General features: G+C 40.1%; 2 protein-coding genes across 4 annotated transcripts in view; both read left to right on the top strand.

Moving 5' to 3' along the window:
• The window catches only part of ACOX1 (acyl-CoA oxidase 1), a 28,284-nt gene extending 16,942 nt beyond the window's left edge, over nucleotides 1–11,342 (top strand). For both annotated transcript variants that reach the window (XM_081934090.1, XM_081934089.1), the window contains exons 8-14: nucleotides 727–889; nucleotides 2,231–2,421; nucleotides 5,810–5,989; nucleotides 7,223–7,328; nucleotides 7,425–7,568; nucleotides 8,300–8,506; nucleotides 9,803–11,342. In XM_081934090.1, the coding sequence (XP_081790216.1) occupies nucleotides 727–889; nucleotides 2,231–2,421; nucleotides 5,810–5,989; nucleotides 7,223–7,328; nucleotides 7,425–7,568; nucleotides 8,300–8,506; nucleotides 9,803–9,853 (1,042 nt within the window). In that variant the 3' untranslated portion in view covers nucleotides 9,854–11,342. The remainder of the gene's footprint in view (nucleotides 1–726; nucleotides 890–2,230; nucleotides 2,422–5,809; nucleotides 5,990–7,222; nucleotides 7,329–7,424; nucleotides 7,569–8,299; nucleotides 8,507–9,802) is intronic.
• A 981-nt stretch (nucleotides 11,343–12,323) lies between these two features.
• The window catches only part of FBF1 (Fas binding factor 1), a 46,034-nt gene continuing 39,835 nt past the window's right edge, over nucleotides 12,324–18,522 (top strand). Inside the window, exons 1-3 of one of the 2 annotated variants that reach the window (XM_081939693.1) lie at nucleotides 12,324–12,491; nucleotides 14,982–15,087; nucleotides 18,455–18,482. In XM_081939693.1, coding sequence (XP_081795819.1) covers nucleotides 15,085–15,087; nucleotides 18,455–18,482 — 31 coding nt within the window. In that variant the 5' untranslated portion in view covers nucleotides 12,324–12,491; nucleotides 14,982–15,084. Of the gene's footprint in view, nucleotides 12,492–12,524; nucleotides 13,072–14,981; nucleotides 15,088–18,454; nucleotides 18,483–18,522 lie in introns of those variants that run through there. The other variant, XM_081939692.1, reaches the window with a different exon arrangement.

Below are 18,522 nucleotides of genomic sequence, written 5' to 3'. Positions count from 1 at the left end.
AATCCTAGTATATCTTCTAAGGTCTAGTTCTTGGCCTGACTTACTTGAACATCTAACAAACAGAATTTTCTGGTAAATTATGCTAATCAATTTTAACATCCAATGTGGATTTTGTGAGTCAGAGAAATAGTTACTTTGTAAAAAGAAAAAAAAGAAAACAAATTTCTCTTCTCCCCCCATCCTCCTCCTCCCCGGAAAAAATCTAACAAGCACACCCTTTAAAAAAAAAACACATTTTGGCTACAAGCAGTTGAATCACAGCTGTTGTCAGGACTAGCCCTATATTGGGAATCATTGTTACTGGGGAATCTGCAAATTTGTGATGATATAAAAGGAGCCAGGAGATGGTAAAACAGCTGCATGGAAACCATAGCATAAGCTACAATGAGTCAGGAACTGTAGCCATTTGTTCGCAATTGTCATTAAATTAATATCCTAAACTATTTCACTATTTCCATTTTTTTCCTTCTCTCTCCCTTTTGGACCTCGCCTGTATTTTGCTAGTTACTCTTTTGTATTTTGGGGGAAAAAAATAAATAGTTTTATTGGCCACGTATTGGACCAAGCCAAGATCACTTTTACAAATAAATATGTTTATACTTTAAATGTATGTGTTATCACAATATACCTTTAGGACAGTGTAAGTCTTTGGTTTTTTCCATTACTATGGAATTAAATCATAGCATTATAGTGGTTTAGTTCTCTTTTTTATTTGCATTGTTACAGGGAACCAGAACCTCAGATTTTGGATTATCAGACTCAGCAGTACAAACTCTTCCCTCTCCTAGCAACAGCGTATGCTTTCCACTTCGTTGGTTCATATATGACAGATACATATCATCGCATCACTGGGAATATCCAGGATGGAGACTTGAGTGAACTGCCAGAGGTGGGGCTCATGATTGGAGAAAACACTGAATTTTGCTAGTGACATATACGGTTTAGTTTGTTCTTTCAAGATAATGGAAAATTATCTTGAATTTTCCCAAGAAAATTCCTGGGAAGGAACAGAATCAGGAAAAAAAAAAGATTGGGGAACTATGAATATCACAGATACATTCTTAGACACGATTGATACTGTCTCAGTTTAAATCCCTTTGTCTTCCTCAGCTAAATTGAATTCAAGATGGCACCAATGGCAGCCTCAGTGAAATGCTCTCTGATAATTTTGTTGTTTTTTACAATTTATATTGTTTACTTAGTATCCTAGTCAGGGGTGGGTTGCCAATTTTTTTACTACGGGTTCAGGCGCACTCACAATGCTTTTTCACATGCGCGGAAGTGTCTGGGCGGGTGGGCAGAGCCGCCCGCCACTGCTAGTACCATTTCAGCCAATCCAGGCCGAACTGGCAGTAACCCACCTCTGATCCTAGTATGATTTATGTTGATTGCTTATTTAGTATCCATGACTATTATCACTAAGTGTTGTATGATAAATGTATTTTTACAATGACTATGATAATGATCTATCACTATTGTTGTAAGTACACAGAAGGCTTCGGCACTAGAGACAAATTTCTTGTGTGTTCAATCACACTTGGCCAACAAAGAATTCTAATTCTATTTCACCTTTGTGGAATGTTCTTGTAATGAGAATGAATGAGAGGGATAAACTCACCACTGGGATGAGGGCCACAAGATGATTTTTGTAGCTTCACTATTTAGACCAACAAATCAAAGCATTAAAAATGATTTGAGTTCCACTTCCAGTATGCCAGTCATTCAAATTATTATTATTTGCAGAAGCTTGATAATGAAACCTAAATTCTGATTTGGACTTGTTCCTGGAAATTTCTCCTGAAAATTTTTGTAAGCCTTAGTCCTTCATGAGTGTTACATGTATAGATATCTACATACAAAGCTCAGAGTCATGAGGTCTGAGTTCGGCAGCTATAGAAATGATTTAATAAATGTAACTCTGGTGTAAATCGAAAAGTGGACATGACAGATTATGGGATGGAATTCTTATAGTTTGCTATGCTGGTTTAAAGTTTTATAAAATATCTAGATGGAACATATGCTTTATGTCTTGACAGGATGTCCCCTCTTCTTGGAGTTTTAAAATCTCTAGGAAGAATTTTGATCTTGGAGATAATCTGGATTACCCTTCTTAATCTCGTCACTCTTCTACACACACACACACACACCCATCAAAAATTCAGGAAGATAGAATTTAGTGACAGGACAAAGCTGGAAGAAATAATTATTTTGTTCTTAATTACTTTCTCAGTTGCACGCACTGTCTGCGGGTCTTAAGGCTTTCAGTTCCTGGAGTGCCAATGCTGGCATTGAGGAATGTCGGATGGCATGTGGGGGACATGGCTACTCCCGCTGCAGTGGTTTGCCTGATATTTACGTCAACTTCACTCCTGCTTGCACTTATGAAGGAGAGAACACTGTGATGATGTTGCAAACTGCCCGGTGAGTCATACCACGTATTGTTACCACATATTGTTATTGTTGTGTGACATTTTGCATGGACTCAAATAGCAAGAAGGAAGAAACATAATAACTTGAGCCTCTGCTGAAGATACTATTTGAATAGCCCAAAATGCAGAGATATGCAAGGTCTACTAATAAAAGTCAAAGAACATGGTGGAAAAAAATGGGAGTACAATTAAATGAAAGAAGACCAAACTAATGACAACAGGTAGAACAACCACTCTCAGAATAATAATCAAGATATCAAAATGGTACATAGCTTCTGTCTTTTAGGGTCAACCATCAACAGTAAACCCAAAGATGCTTTTTCAAGAGGCAACTGGACTTTCTAGTTTTTCTTTGAAGAGATTTCGCTTCTCATCCAAGCAGCTTCTTCAGCTATCCAAGAGCTGAAAAAGCTTCTTGGATGAGAAGCAAAATCTCTTCAAAGAAAAATCAGAAAATCCAGTTGCCTCTTGGAGAAAGCACTTTTGGGACATCCATAACCTGGATGACTGAGAATCTCCATAGACATCAACAGTAAAGGAACAAGCAATCAAGAAATATGCCCCAGATTAGTACATGGTAGAGCAGACTTTAAAGCCTTGGAAGATATTCAGATGCCGTAGTTGTCTATATCTACAAAGATCAGAGTTGTGCAAGCAATAGTGTTCCCTGTGACTCCCTATGGAAGTACAAGTTAACTTTTGCTTGAAGCAGGATAGGAAAATGCTGACATTTTTTAACTTTTTTTTTTTTTGAAAAAAAAGTTTTATTGGTTTTTTAAAACATTTATAGGGAAAAGGGTAAATGGAATGGTTACAAATTTTGGCAGTAGCAAGTGTGACAGACGCCCCCTCCCTCCAAACTCATAAGTTACATCCAAATATCAGACATTAATCCATAGTCATAAAAAATCAGCATATTAATTCTAGAGAAAAATTTTTCAGTCAGCTTATATAGTTATATAATCTAGATATAATTTCATTATTGCTTTCGGTTTGTTTATAACATTGTGGCTTTCTTATTCATTTTTGTGATCTGAGCTTTCTTGGTATTGCCCCTTCCCCCCCTGCTGGCAGAGCTCCGGCCCCTCCCGTGTCCTGTGTGACCATTGTGGTGTCTTCTGTTTTTTCTAGGTTCGCTTTGTTTTTTTCCATAAAGGCCTGTGCCTCTATGGGTGTGTTAATTCTAATTCTTGTCTCCTCCCAGAATATCAGCATACCTTCAGGCATCAACCATCTAAACCACACCCCCTTCTGGTATAATTTATTCGCCAATTGCGAATAATTTTTCCTTTTCTCCCTAATTTTTTTGGGAATCTGCTTTAGAATGGTTATCTCCCTATCATGGTATATCAATGTTTGCCCCCTTTGCACACCCAGAATTTCATCTCTTGTGCTTTTCCTAAGGAATCTAATATGAACCTCCCTGGGTACATTGTGTGTTCTGGCATATGCTGAGTTCACTCTATAAGCCAGATCTATCTCCCATTCCATCTGTTGTTTATCTTTGTGTGTATATTCAGCTAAAATATTAGTCATTATGTCCCTTATATTTTCCCCATCTATTTCTATTACATTTTGGAATCTAAGATAAAAGGACATTCTCTCAAAATCTGTTTTCATTTGTTGAATATCAAGCTCTTTGTTTCCCCTCTGCAAGGCCTCAACCCCCCCTCTCGCCTCCGCCACCCCACCCTCCACAAGGTCCAGTCTCTGTGAGTTCTTATAAATTTGCGCTTGGTTTTCTTTAATTTCATCTTTCATTTCCCTTAGCTGTTTCTTAATTTCCTCTTGGCCCTGTAAGATTTGCTGGAGCATTTGTTGAAAGTCTATCTCTGTAGTCTTGGGTTGCATCAATTCTGTTATCTTTGACTGTGTGGCTGGACTGGATGTTGCAGATGTTGGAGCAGAAGTAGCAAAACCAGGTTTTCCAAGAGGTGGTCTTTTTGGAGACATGGTTTAAAAAGCAAAGAGATCAGTCACTGTAGAGATTGGGCAGCTGGAGAAGAAGAGCAGGCAGTCGAGTCCAGGAGACAGAGAATCCAAACAGATGGGAATTTCTTTAGTCACTCTAGCAATAGATGAAAGATTTTTTTTTTTTTTCCCCAGAGGGTTCAAAAAATCACAATCCACAAGAGATTCCTCTGGGCGGCCCGGAGACAAAGACCGGAAGCCTGAATTTTGAAGGTGGAGTCAGATCTCACAGTTCACAAAGACAACGGAAGTGTGCCATCTTGCCCTGCCAGTTTTGGGCTCAGAGGCATAACAAACTTTTAAAAGTTCAGAAAATTCTCAGTTCACCCATAAATTCTAGATCTAAGTCCAAGGAAAGTCACTTTTATAGGGGTGAGGCATCATTAGTTGGCTCTCCCCCTTCCTCCTTCCCCTGGGGGCGAGAGCAAAATCTTTTCAAGCCGCTTGTCCAAGGGGGGGGGGGAAATCCCCCTCCCTCTAGCCGCACCTCCAGCAAAGTCCGAAAGAAACTTTGTTTAAAAAAAGAGCTGAAAAGTCCATTAATTCAAAAGAAAGGGAATGAAGAAAGGAAGCCTCTCACCACACCGCCGCTGCTTCATTCAGAAGTATATTCTCCGATCGGCATGGGGCGAGACGCACGCGCGCGCGTCCTCCAAAAGGCTCCCCGATGCCTAGAACGAAGCGGAGAAGCCCCCGCCAGCCGCCGCCGACGCCAGGACCCTCCGCGAGCCGTTCCCTCGGCAAGACGCCCCTCCAGGGCGTCTTGTGCCCCCCCAGAAGCGGGGGGAGCCCACCGGGAGAGCTGGAGCAGGCAAAGACCTGCCTGTCGCCGTAGCCGCCGGAACCGGAAGCCCCATTTTTTTTTTTTAAACTTGAAGAAGGTGTTGAAGAAGCTTACTGAAAACACCGTGGACAGCCAAGAAAATAAATAAATGGATAAGTGAAAAACTCAACCCAGAGTTCTCATTTGAGATACAAATTATCAGGCTCAAATTATCCTACTTCAGACACATTATATGAAAACCTCTAGACGATGTTCTAATTCTAGGTGGAAGAAAAGAGAAGAGTGTGACCAGCATCAAAGTAGATGGGCTTGGTTATAGTGGCAATGCATGTATCATTGGAAGATCTGAAAAGAGAAATTTAGGACTATATACGTGGTCACTAAGAATTGATACAGATTGGATAGCGCATAAATCAACCTATGTATGAAATATTCTGGTTAAGTGCAGCTTTTGACCCTGTCTAGGTTTTATAGTCTAAACTTATACAAGTTATTTTAATTATTGACATCTTTTTTACCTTCGCGATTGTATCCCATAAGCATTTTTTGAAATTATAGTGCAACTGCTGATAAATTATGATGATGATCCATCATATGACATGAAATAATTTTGTTTTGCATTTAGATTCCTTGTCAAAAGTTATGCCCAAGTTAGTTCTGGACAATTAGTTAGTGGTATCATGTCTTACCTGAATGACCTATCAGGACAGCATATTCAGCCTCAGCATGTGGCTGCTCGACCCACGACTCTGCATATCAACAATCCTTCCAGTTTGGTGGAGGCATATAAATTGAGAGCTTCAAGGTAGGTCAATATAAAAGGTTATGGAATTTCTCAGCTGGTCATTTGGACTGGTCATCTTGTCTCTCTCATTTTTATTAACCAAGCTGCTCCCTTGGTTACTTCATTCTAACTATTTCTTATCCGGCTGATTTGATCTGGATAGGATTGGGCAGTTGCCGCTAACATGGCCTTACATGGTTCAAATCATGGACCCAGGTCTAACTGACGAATGCAAGTTACTAATGGACAACTACCAGAAAGATGTATCGGGATGTAGCAACTGTATGTTGCTAGGGCAGAACCTCTCAGAACATTGCAGGTTGAGAGGAGGACAGGGCAGAAGGCAATTAGTCATAAATATGAATGAAATGTCAGACTGCTCAGTAATTAATCTTTTATGGAACAGTTTGAAATGGGCCCCGCAGGAGATCAAATACTGTAAAGAAAGATTTGTTTAGAATAGCATGATTTGGAAGATCAGTTATTTCAAAAATTGATCAAGGGATAGTACCCCTGAAAATCTGTTTAAAAACACCACTACTCATCCAGAAAATCAAATCTCTTTTTCATGGTCTTCTAAAAAGGGGGGCAGTGCTATTTAATAGATTCCAGCGTTCCTGCTTTGTTTCAGAGCAATGGTACTAAAACTGCTTCTGGACAGTTATATATATACTGGGGTCACTTTTGATCAAGGTCAAATGCAATGGCTTCCCTACTGTGAACTGAGATATAGCTAAAATTCCAAAGGGGGAAAGTATTATTATGTTCAATCAAGTTGTAACACAAATTATGTTAACATTATATCAGCCTTTGACTTTGGATTTTGCTGATGGGATAAGTTTGTTATAGAAATGGCTAGTGCATATTAAGTATGCAAAAGTAAAATGTCGAGGCTATAATGTTACTGTTTCATTCATTATGATCATCTGAGAGCAATATTAAAATAGTATTTAGGCCATAAGAATGAGACATTCCATATTTGAAAATAGGGGGCAAAATCTACATTGACAGCTTTGTGATAGAATGGGAATTATTATTGTTCCTTTTACAGACTAGGAATAAAGGCCAAAGTTCACTAGGAGTAAAAGTTGAATTGATGTTGGATTTTAAATCCTTGGCTTTATCAATCATTAGACATTTGAGGCTATGGCTATTTATCACTGCCATATCAATGTTCAATGTCACAAGCTGAGTGTTATTTATGGCCTCAATTCCAAGTATAATAAATTGTGTGCATGATTTTCTATGATACAGGATGGTTGACTTTGCAGCAAAAAATTTACAGGCTGAACTGAACCGTCGGAAAAGCAAAGAAGATGCTTGGAACCGGACTTCCATTGATCTAGTACGAGCATCTGAGGTCAGTAGCACCTCAGAATACGATAGATACTCTTGGATAGTTGTTGGATTTTACAACACCTGAAGTCACGTCAATCTATCTTCTTATTTTTTTCAGGCACACTGTCACTATGTGGTGGTCAAACTGTTTACAGCGAAGCTCTCAGAAATTGGTGACCCAGCTGTCCATGCTGTCCTTAACAATTTATGTTTACTGTATGCTCTATGTGGGATTATAAAGAACTCTGGAGAGTTTCTACAGGTGGGTAAATAATTTCTACTTTGAGCTGAATGGTTCTGTTAGACAGAGTATCTAGTTGAGATATAAATTAATCAGATCTGGAGGGAAAAAGTGAGCAATCTTGTGATGATATAATTTGATAACAAAGGCAAGGTTAGATTATCATGCATAAAACAAAGATAGCCTTGTTGGATTTGGAGTACATCTTTGCCATACAAAGCAGTTGTAGTGTAAATAAATATCTCAGCAGTATTTTGCCCTTGGGAATTACGATGTCTAAATTGAAAATATTGTGCTGAAATCACATTTCAGCAGTCCAAAATTAAATGAAAATGGTATAAAAAGTGTAAATGGTTGAATTCTTGCCATTTCTTACCAAAGCTCACAGGATAGCTGCCAAAGATCTCACAGTGGTATCAGTGATGTTTTGCTAAATCTGGATCTTCTTAAAATTGGGAAGCAGGAAAGTATTTTTTGTGAGATCATACCAAGGACCTAAAAAGTTTGGTAGATGAACATTGGAATAGATGAACATTAACTATGATAACAGTAATTTTATTCTTAGGAAAAGCAATGCCATTTTTTAAAAAAATACAGGCAATCTTAATTGCTTATTTAGAATTTAGAAGTTCAGGTCAGATTTATTTACAGATCTAAAAGAGCAGCTTTTGTATTAATTCTCCCTGTAGTGATTGATAAGCACTTAGAGGTGTAGAGCTCTGATTGTTATGAACTATTCTTTTTTGCTTCAGGGAGGCATTTTGACAGAGGCCCAGCTAATTCAAGTGAACATGCATATAAAAGAACTCTTGGCCCTTATCCGTCCTAATGCAGTAGCTCTGGTGGATTCCTTTGATTTCTGTGATTTTGTGCTTGGATCTGTGCTTGGTCGGTATGATGGTAACATATATGAAAATATGTTTGAGTGGTCAAAGAAGTCACCACTAAATAAAACACAGGTAAGTATATAATTGCTTTTGCCAACCAGATACCAAAGGCTCATAAGACATACAGGAAGTCCTTAATCTATGATCATTCGGTCAGCTACTGTCTGATGTCACAAAGGTGCTGAATGAATGGTGGTGTTGGCTGGTCCTTAGAATTCCAGCCATCCAAGAACCCCCTTGGCAACCAGCTTGCACTCACAACCAGTTGCAGTATCCCATGGTCACATGATTGCCAACCTTCCCTGCCAGCTTCCTCAGAAAGTCAATGGGGAAACCAGCAGGGAAGGTTGCAAGTCACTGGGGTAAGTCTGCCCACTCATATAATCTCCTTCAGATTCTCTATCTCCACACGGGCTGCTCCTATACATCTTCTCTGAGCTGCAACACCTCTGCCCTGATATTCATGCCCTTCATGAATCCTCTCCAAGCCTAGTCCCTCCTCCCTCACACTCTTCCACCCAGCAGCATCCACTTACCTGCCTACCAGGTTGCTTGTAAGCATCTGGGACTTGCAATTTCTTGCTGGTTTCCCCAGACTTGGCTGTGGGAAGCTAGGAGACAATTGCCTTGCCTAACAACCAATGAAGTTTGGTTAACCACAATAACAGGGCTACAGGAATTTGCCATCACTAAACAATGTAGTTCTATTGCTTAATGCCAGAAATTCCAGTCTCAATTGCTGTTGTAAGTCAAGGATTATCTTGACTTTCAATAAAATAAAAAGTGATTAATATTTTTAAAATGCATAGATTTAAAAATCAGTTCGCAAACATAGTTTATGAACCCGCAGATGTACACAAATGATCATCTGCAGATTCATAAACTATTATTTTGTGAAGTAACGGATATATATTATAATTCTGTGCTCTTTCCGTAGGAGGAATTCCTGTTGTAACTTATTTAGATCTAATGGGGAATTCGTTTACAGAAGCCAGGACTTCCATATTGAAAATAATGGCAAAGAACAGTTAGAGAACATATGGTTATACTGATCTACAACTTCATAAACTGATCGTCCAATAATGTCAATAAAATTGCTGTGTTTTTTGCTAATGATGAAAACAGCTCATTTTCTGCCAAAATACTAGAGAATGCTGGACATTTTTCTTACTCTCTTAGTAGAAATTGATTTGATGTTATTATTGTTCACTAGGTATGGTGTTATTCTTAATGACAATTCCACTTGTATAGCTGAAATCACTAAAGCAACAGTCCAGTGTGTGCTTATTGGGAAATGTATTGTCCTAGTAAGAAGCGAGGTGTGGTATGTTTTTAAAATTAATGTCCTCTTTTTTTTTTCTCCTCTAGGTCCATGAATCTTTCCACAAACATCTGAAGCCATTGCAGGCTAAACTGTGATAACATTTTCTTTGGTTTTGAATGTACTTTAGTTTCTTGAAATAATATAATTTGCCCTACGAACAAGCACTTGGCAAATCCAAATAGCCATAGGATAGTAATAGTCTTTTTTAAAAAAATTAATACTGAATGAATTAGAGCAAGGATAGTAATTGTAGTTTTCTTTTTTTAAAAAAATAATATTGAATGAATTAGAGCAAGGAAACTCAGTGATAAAAATGCAATTTTAATTATGTTCAGAAACTATCCTTTTTAATGAGTCAGAAAAGCTTTATAGATTGGTGTAAAAGGGTCAGTCTGTGAGCCTTTTAAGCATCTGCAGAAGCTTTTATCTATAGCAGATTTTTCACTACTAAGTAGTTCTAGAAAGCAGTTATTGAGTAGAATCAACTTCTCCAGAAACCCCTTTAAAAATTGTCTTGCACATTTTTTTAAGCATTAATGCCACCTAAAGAGGCAGTTGTTGTCAATGCCCTCCTGCACTTAATGTACTGCTATAAGATTTTCACACCCTTGTCAAGAATTGGGCTTCAGGACACAAACATTATGTGTGTCTGTATAGAACTGTTTGGTGTTCCAGGAATGGATGATTCTTCACCTTACGGGTGCAATCTGTCCTAGTAAGTGTCATTCTTAACGTTTGTGTACAATTTCACTTTCTGCATTCCAAATGGCATGCAAGCGTTCTATATTACATTTCCCATAAAACTGTCCTTAGCACACAGGCAAAATCTCCCTCAAGCCACTTTTTTTTTCCTTTTTAAAAGTGTTGCCTTGTCCTCTGGGTGTTCAGGAAAATTGAATGGGAAAATGTCAGGAGTCCTATTCCATAGCGACAATGTCATCATTTCCAACTTGCAAAGTCCCTGGGGAGGGAAAATCTTTGCTCCACACAAACTATAAAGATTATTTAAGATTTCTATGCCTGGTTTTAATCATACTTTTTTTTCCCCTGAAACACTCGTGTTTTTTTAAAACAGTGGAACATGGACTTTGCCCCGTATAATGATAGATGAGAAGAGGGTCCAGACTGATAGACTCACCAGCCTACACAGTCTGGCTCTCAGAAGGCTACAGAGAACACGTTGCCACATTAAAGGACCTCCGCTCTAGATTACTGTTAGCAGGCTAACATTTTAGCATTGTGTAGACATTTATTGTGTGAAATTACTATGACAGAATTGCAGCAGATCAGTTGAATTCAGCTTCAGTAACAAATCAAGACTTGGATCATAAACCAAGGAATTTCATAACATTGGAGAGTTGACAACTTAAGATATGTATCCCTTGTTCAAGAGCTAAAGGTACTCGTATACTACAAACTTTGAGCAAAAAAAAAAGTACAACTGAAACAAAACTATTTATAATCATAATGTCCTAACTATTGATATATCTAATATAGCTGTGCTTAACATACTGGATTTCTGTGTACAATGCTGATTGGAAATGAAAAACTGCAATAAAAGACTATTTGACATCTGGTGCAGAACATGTGGTGTATTTAATAGTTTTCAAACAGTAAAAGGTACTTTTCCTAATGTCCGCCAAGCCATCTACTCATTCCTACTAATAGTTTTCGATGTGTCATTTTCATTAGGCTAAAGGTCACAGGAAAAATGGCTTGTCAGAAACAACCCTGAAGAGGGGACAGGCCAAACTGAGGGCACGATAAACATTTTGTTCTTCAGGGGAAGATTTTTTGGGGTGGGGTGGGGGGATGAATGAAAGGAGATCCTATAGAATAGGGGTGTCCAAACTTGGGAACTTTAAGACTTGTGGACTTCAACTCCCAGAATTCCCCAGTTCCCAAGTTTGGACACCCCTGCTATAGAAGTTGCAAGAGATACCACAGTGGTTCTCAACCTGTGGGTCGGGACCACTTGGGGAGGGGGGGTGTCGAACGACCCTTTCACAGGGGTCGCCTAAGACCATTGGAAAACACATATTTTCGAAAAAATACAGAAAACATAAAATAATCTTATGGTTGGGGGTCACCACCACAGGAGGAACTGTATTAAAGGGGTCACGACATTAGGAAGGTTGAGACCCACTGAGATAGCAGTATGAGGCTTTCTGGTTTGGGGGGAAAAGGTGAGAGGATGAAGCAACGGATCTTGGGTACACATAATATTCACAGGCGGCGAGATGGCAGTGCCTCCAGCAGCTTCACTTAGTGCTACGGAAATTCAGCAAATTGGGCACTATGAGAGGCCGTAAGAGAGAAAACGCTGGCTCTATTCTCTTAGCTTTCTCTTTTGAAGGGGCTAATGGCATTCGGAATAATTTCCAAGAATCGTCTGTGTGAAGGGCCAGCGTTTAGCTGGCTATCGCCGTCATTCTCCGTCTCTCCGGGGGGGGGGCGTAATAAAGGCAAGCTTTTTCTCTGGATCAACCAGTCCTCACGGGCGCTTCTGAAACCCGATCTTGCTCCGGTCAATTAAGTACAATAGCAATTTAGCAACGCATCGCCGGTAGTGGGGGGTGAGAAGGATGAAACCCGCCTACGGTTTAGCAATTGCTGAAACCCGGATTATGCAAACACACAACATTTGGGTAAACGGTTTCCCTCTCCAGAAGCCCCATCACGCAAACAGCCCGACACCTCCAGTTCCAGGCATCATCCCCGGGGAGAAGCCCGGTATTTCCTGTTTCGTCAGTACCGGCAAGCACACGGGTCGAGTTAGGCGGGAGTGGGTCCATCTGCATTTCCTAGAACTCTTTGCAGCGGTTGTGGGGGAAGAGGAAGCGAGTCCGTGGTTTGATAAGTAGGCGGTCATCCGGGGAAACGGGTGTTAGTTAGGCTGTTCTCCCTTTTCAAAGGAGAAGGCGGGAAACGAGTGGGGGGAATCTCAGAGCCTCTAATTGGCTGCTAACTCGAGGACTAGAAGATTGATACTGCTCTGTGCTGGGAGAGTGTCGGTAGCAAGTGCGGCTCATTGGCTACTATGGTAACTGAGTTGCGTTCCAGTGAGTAACGGCGAAGGCTGTAGGTAGAAGGCAAGGGAACTGCAACCGTCATTAAAGTGGATCACAACGGCTTGATTCGATACACATTTTGGCTTCCGGCATCTTGAGACGCAATTAGGACAAACTTAATCGGCATGAACGGGTCGAAACACACAGCCTGCTACACAAACTGCTAATCTGCAATGTGGTTGGTTGGTTAGGATGCGAGTGTGTGAATCCTGTGTACATTTCAAGGCTTTGTGCAAATGCAGGTAATTGGATTCATTTAGTAAGCCACTGGTTAGGGTGTTGGGTATACACAGTTACATTGAACTGTATATAGTTCTGTATGTATATATATGTATATGTATAGAATATACATATGTATATTTATAGAAAGAGGGAGCTGCCGTCTTTCTATAAATATTGGTGCGTGTGTGTGTGGAGTGCTGGCTTTGTTGCTGTAAGCAGGTTGGTTGGTTGTGTTGTTACATCTTGATTAGTTGATGGAGTTGATGTATGCAGATTAGTCGGCTGTTTCATAACATCCTGTGTGGTTGAGGTACTGGCTGTGTGCCCATTTATCTTTTGTGTTGTAACGACCTGGGTAATGGGCTGTGTGATGACATCCTGAGCTCTAGTGTAGTGATATCCTGAGTCCTGTGCTGCAACATCCTGGGAGGTTGGCCTTTGCGTTGTAACCTCCTGAGTTCTGTGATATAATGTCCTGAGCAGATGGCTGTGATATAACATCCCGAGCTTTGGTTTGGTTCCGAGTTTGCGGTCTGGCCATGTGTTCATGGCATGTGTCAGTTTGCTTTGTGTGCAAATATATGTATGTATGTATGTATGTATGTATGTATGTATGTATGTATGTATGTATGTATGTTGTATTTGTGCTGATAAATAAATAAAAGGAGACTAGTATAGATCTATTTCAAGCTATTTAGCTCTCATCTTACTGGGATTTGAACCTGGGCTGTATTACATATTAGGCAGATATATTAGCCACTAAACCACAGGCTCTCCTCCTTATCAGCTGAGCCAGGGAAATAGGTAACACAAATGTATGTATGTATGTATGTATGTATGTATGTATGTATGTATGTATGTATGTATTAAGATATAGGTAATCATCTTGAAAAAAAATTCAACTTCTGGTGTTTTCTTTTGCACCCTTGTAGATTTCTTGGCAACAATTAGGATGAAATTTGCCCCTGTTATGGCTTGACTTTGTAATCTAGGCCCTGGGATCACTTATTTTGGTAGCAGATCCCTGGAGTTTCTCATCTCTAGTTGTATCTGAATTAATGAATTTTACATAATATAATTGCCCAGAGTCCCTGAAGCAACATATAAATTTAATGAAATAGTAATAATAGTGTAAGAGAATCTTATATTTAGGAAAACTTCCTTCTCCCAACTCTCCCTACAGAGAATGGAAACAAGGCCACACACTTCTATCATCAGTATCTATGCTCTCAGTTTCAATGGCCTGTTTTGTTCATAACTGTAGATTAACCTTCCCCAAACTGGAGCCTCTAAGTGGCTAGATGATTGTAGAAACTGAGGTCCCACACACTTGGAAGATACTAATTAGGAAAAATTGTGACTAACTATCAGCATTTAATAAGTATCAGAGGCAACCTGTTGATCTGATGATAGTCACATGCCATTAGAAAGACATTATGTAGTATATTAGCTAAGGAAGCATTCTTAGCTCTGGTATGTTGGACTAGACTAAATGATGGGAATTTGGAGAGCCTCAAATTTTGGACCCTAATCTACTGGATTTAGAAAGCATTGAAGTTTGTACAAGCTGTGTGAAACTGAATGATAGTTGGAAGCTCACAAGCTGAGTTTGCACAACAGACAGAATTGCAAAAAACAGCAATATTTTAGCTTGCTGTGTTATCCAAACGCAATCAGTTAGGGCAGCTTATGATCCACACAAAGTCAGGATTAATTAAATTAACTATGTTGAAGGTTGTTCAAACAGCCACAGTGAGACCTCACAATTTACTAGGGCTAGGCTATAATGTGGTCAGCTGTTTAATGAATCAGTGTGCCTAACAAATACATAGGGCCTGCTGCAAGATGAAAATGCTGCTGTGAGGTTATAAATGCCAGCTAGGATTCTTTAAAAATCCTAATAAATTATATTTTTATTTTGCATTGTAAGTGAGAAAGGCTGGAGAAATCGTTGATCGATACATGTCTATACATGAAGAAAACTTGAGAAAATCACTTGCGAAAGATACAGCAATGCAATTGGAGACCATGAGATGGTAAGGAAGACGAGCGTTCAACTAATTCCGTTGGATCATAGGCATTACAAGTTGTCCTTGCTTAGCAGCTACTCCTTCAGTGACTTCAGAGTTGCAACAACACTAGTGGTGGGTTTCAATTTATTTTACTACCGGTTCGCTCATGCACATGTGCGCACTCATGTGCTTGCGTGATGCTTCTGGTTGCTGGGCAGAACCCCCACTGCCGCCACTACTGGTTTGCCCGATTTGGGGTGAATCGGCAGAAACCCACCTCTGAACAGCGCTGAACAAATCGTTCTTACAATCACTCCTCAAAGTTCTGGCTCTCACAGTACCTCCATGATCATGTGATTGTGATATGAGTATTTGGCTGCAGTGCCCTTCAGTTACATGATCACTATTTGTGACCTTTCCACAAGCAAAGTCAATGGCAGGAAAGGCTGCAAGACAATGTGGCAAGCCTTTGCCGTCTAGTAGCAGCTACAGTGTTTCCCCAAAAAGAAGATAAGGTCTTATTATCTTTTGATCCCCGAAATAAGCACTTATTTTTCAGGGAGGTCTTATTATTTTTGAGATGCAGGAAGCTACAAACGTGGTCACCTCATGGCTGCTGCTGTGTTGCAATATTTTCAGGGAGGGCTTATTTTAGCGCATGGACTCAAAAGCCCTATTGGGCTTATTATCCGGGGAGGTCTTATTTTCAGGGAAACAGGCTACCCTTAGGTCCAAAATTCCTCACATGCACGTGATCCTCACTTAATGATGGCAGTGAACTTGCCATGATTGCGATGTTTAGCAATGCAGCCACATTGTATTTTAGAAATAAAGCATGATGTAATGTGATTGCATGACTTAGCATTCCCAGTACAAATTATTGTTGTTAGGACTATCTGTAAAGTAAAATGGCCTACTTTCAGCCAATTTAACCATCAAGAAAACAAGAACTCCAACCATCTCTCTAAGCATGTCTCTTTAGGGCAGTGATGGCTTACCTTTTTCTCGAGACATGTCAAAAGCATGGGGGGGGGGAGCGTGCGCATGCTCACACCCATAATGCAATGCTCTTCCCCCGCGCATACGCTCAGGCCTCACTGAAGCCTCCGGACCTCTGGGGGGGGGGGCGCGTTGGGTCATTTTTCACCCTACTAAGGCTTCAGGGAAGCCTCCTGAAGCCTGAGGAGGGGGAAAAACAGCCCAACATGCAAACCGGAAGTTCAGGAATGGACTTCCGGTTTGTATATTGGGCCGTTTTTCTCCCTTTGGAGACGTCAGACACTCTATCATATTAGATTATGTTTATTAGAACTGATAAGATTTCAAATTCAGCAATTGTTGGTCGGTCTTTTATTGTCCATTAAGAGGGAGGCGACCTCATGTACCGAGAAAGAGTCTAATGAAGAGATATACTATTTGGAGTTCATCCTGCTCTTCACTTCTTCATTCTAATTCTCTTCTCATAAACTCCTTGCACAACCCAGACTCAAATCCTTACTCAACCCAACTCATGAGCAACTGAGGCTCATGAATGCTTCAGTGAAATTGTTTTTTAAACCAATATAACTAATAACCCTGCTGTTCTCTATATTCCCCATTGCCCTTAGAGTTCAGTAAGTCAAGACATAGGTCCTGGATGAAATCTGGGAAATATATTCAATAGATGAGCCAACTGATCCCTTAGATTGCATCAGTTCTTAATTGTTTTGAAATCAAATTCACAGTAGCCTTTTTTTCAGCAATATCTTGGAATCTAGCCGCCATTCTCCTGTTTATCCATTGCAAGGATCACCATATTTGTGTAGCATAGAAGTCCACATGAATCAAGATAATCATGTACTTTGTTAGCAATCTTGTTAGCAGTTGTAATGGTACATGACAATGACCTTAAGGGGCAAGTGGGGGAGATGTTGCCTTGAAAATGGGTAGACAAAAGTGGGAGGAGCCCCCAGGGGCTTAATGGTCAGAAGAAGAAATTATCTGATCTGATCATTTCCCAGGTAGCATCTCTTCCCCTCATCCCTCAAGGTCATTGTCACATACCTTTACAACAATAGTGTTCTGTCCCAAGCCTCTACAATATATAGGGACGCAGACTTGGCTGTCTGCCACAACTAAGGAGGGAGATAAGCAACCCCTTGGCTGGGAGCCCAGAAAGCTATCTCTATGAAACAAGGCTTGAACTCACGAAAGTCTCCCAATCTTTCTCTACGGCTGGATCAGTAAATTGTTGTTTCCTGCAAAATTCCCCTCCCGTCACCCCACCTATAAGCTCTCCGGGAAGGACCAATCAGTAGCCACCTGTTCCTATTACTTCTGTGACCCTTTTTCCAAAACTGTTCCCTCCTCCTCGCGTAGGTCAGGGACAGCCTCCTCCTGTTCTTCTTCACTGCTCCCTGTGACGCCACCTGGTGGCCAACAGGCCTCTCTAGTCCCTGCTCTGATTCCAAACCCCCTCAGAATCTTCCTCAGCCGCCAGGGTAGTCCCATAGTGTTCATCGCTGTCAGATTCCACCAACAGCTCAGCCGGCCGCTGTTGGGCCACAACAAATAGATGGAATGTAAAAGTCCATATTTGATTGAATTCATCTTATGAAAATTGTTCACAAATGCTAGAAGAAACAAATGTTGGAAGGTAGAAGAAAGACTAAACTTCAGACAAGCTAACAATATCATTTTGGTCCATCATTGAGGGAGACTTAAGAAATCTGTGGTTAAAAGTGAAAGAGAGCTGTCCTATTGCTCTGCATTAACAAAAACTCCTACCAATCTGCCAATTGCTTGTACTGACCTAGTGCAAACTGCTGAAAAAGCTAGCCAAAGCAATAGCACACATTATCTTCTCGGGTTCAAGAATCTACAGGGGGGTTATTGTCTCCATGAAACAGAGGGACCTGCTTCTTGGAAGAAATACTGACAAATCTAAGCAAAATTTTAAAATGTAGATTGTCTATTTGGTCACGAAGAGGTGGAAGCAACAGAACAATATCAGAAAAAACCTTTGTCCAAATGGGCAACCTCCAGATGTTTTGGCCATCAAGTCCAATAATTCCAAGACCTTTGGGGATTGTGCAGAAGAGTATCTGATGCGTTTGAAAAGTACCAGGGTGCAATGCTTTCATTAGTGAAGCAGAATTGTATATTGTATCTTTTTTTCAGGGTGAAATGTATTCACATTAGAATAAATAAAAACTTATTTGGGTAAACTGATTTGGATTAAATACAAATTACCTTGAAGTATAAGTCAGTTCAAGGTTTATGAGAGAGAGAACCAGAGGTTCATAATTGTTCATTCTTGTATCTGTTTACTTCCAGATTTAATCCATGTTTGACAATTGGCCCTCTTTGCTTTCATTTTTTTAATCAAATATTTATATATTTTTTTCTTTAGGCAACAAAACTTAAGAAAAGTTTAAGAAGTAAGTGCATTTGTGTTTCTACTTTCTCGGGATCCATTCA

The sequence above is a fragment of the Natrix helvetica genome (assembly GCF_964273705.1).
Source record: "Natrix helvetica genome assembly, chromosome: 1".
In the NCBI taxonomy this organism is placed as follows: Eukaryota; Metazoa; Chordata; class Lepidosauria; order Squamata; family Natricidae; genus Natrix; species Natrix helvetica.
This window is presented reverse-complemented; position numbering and strand designations above follow the sequence as displayed.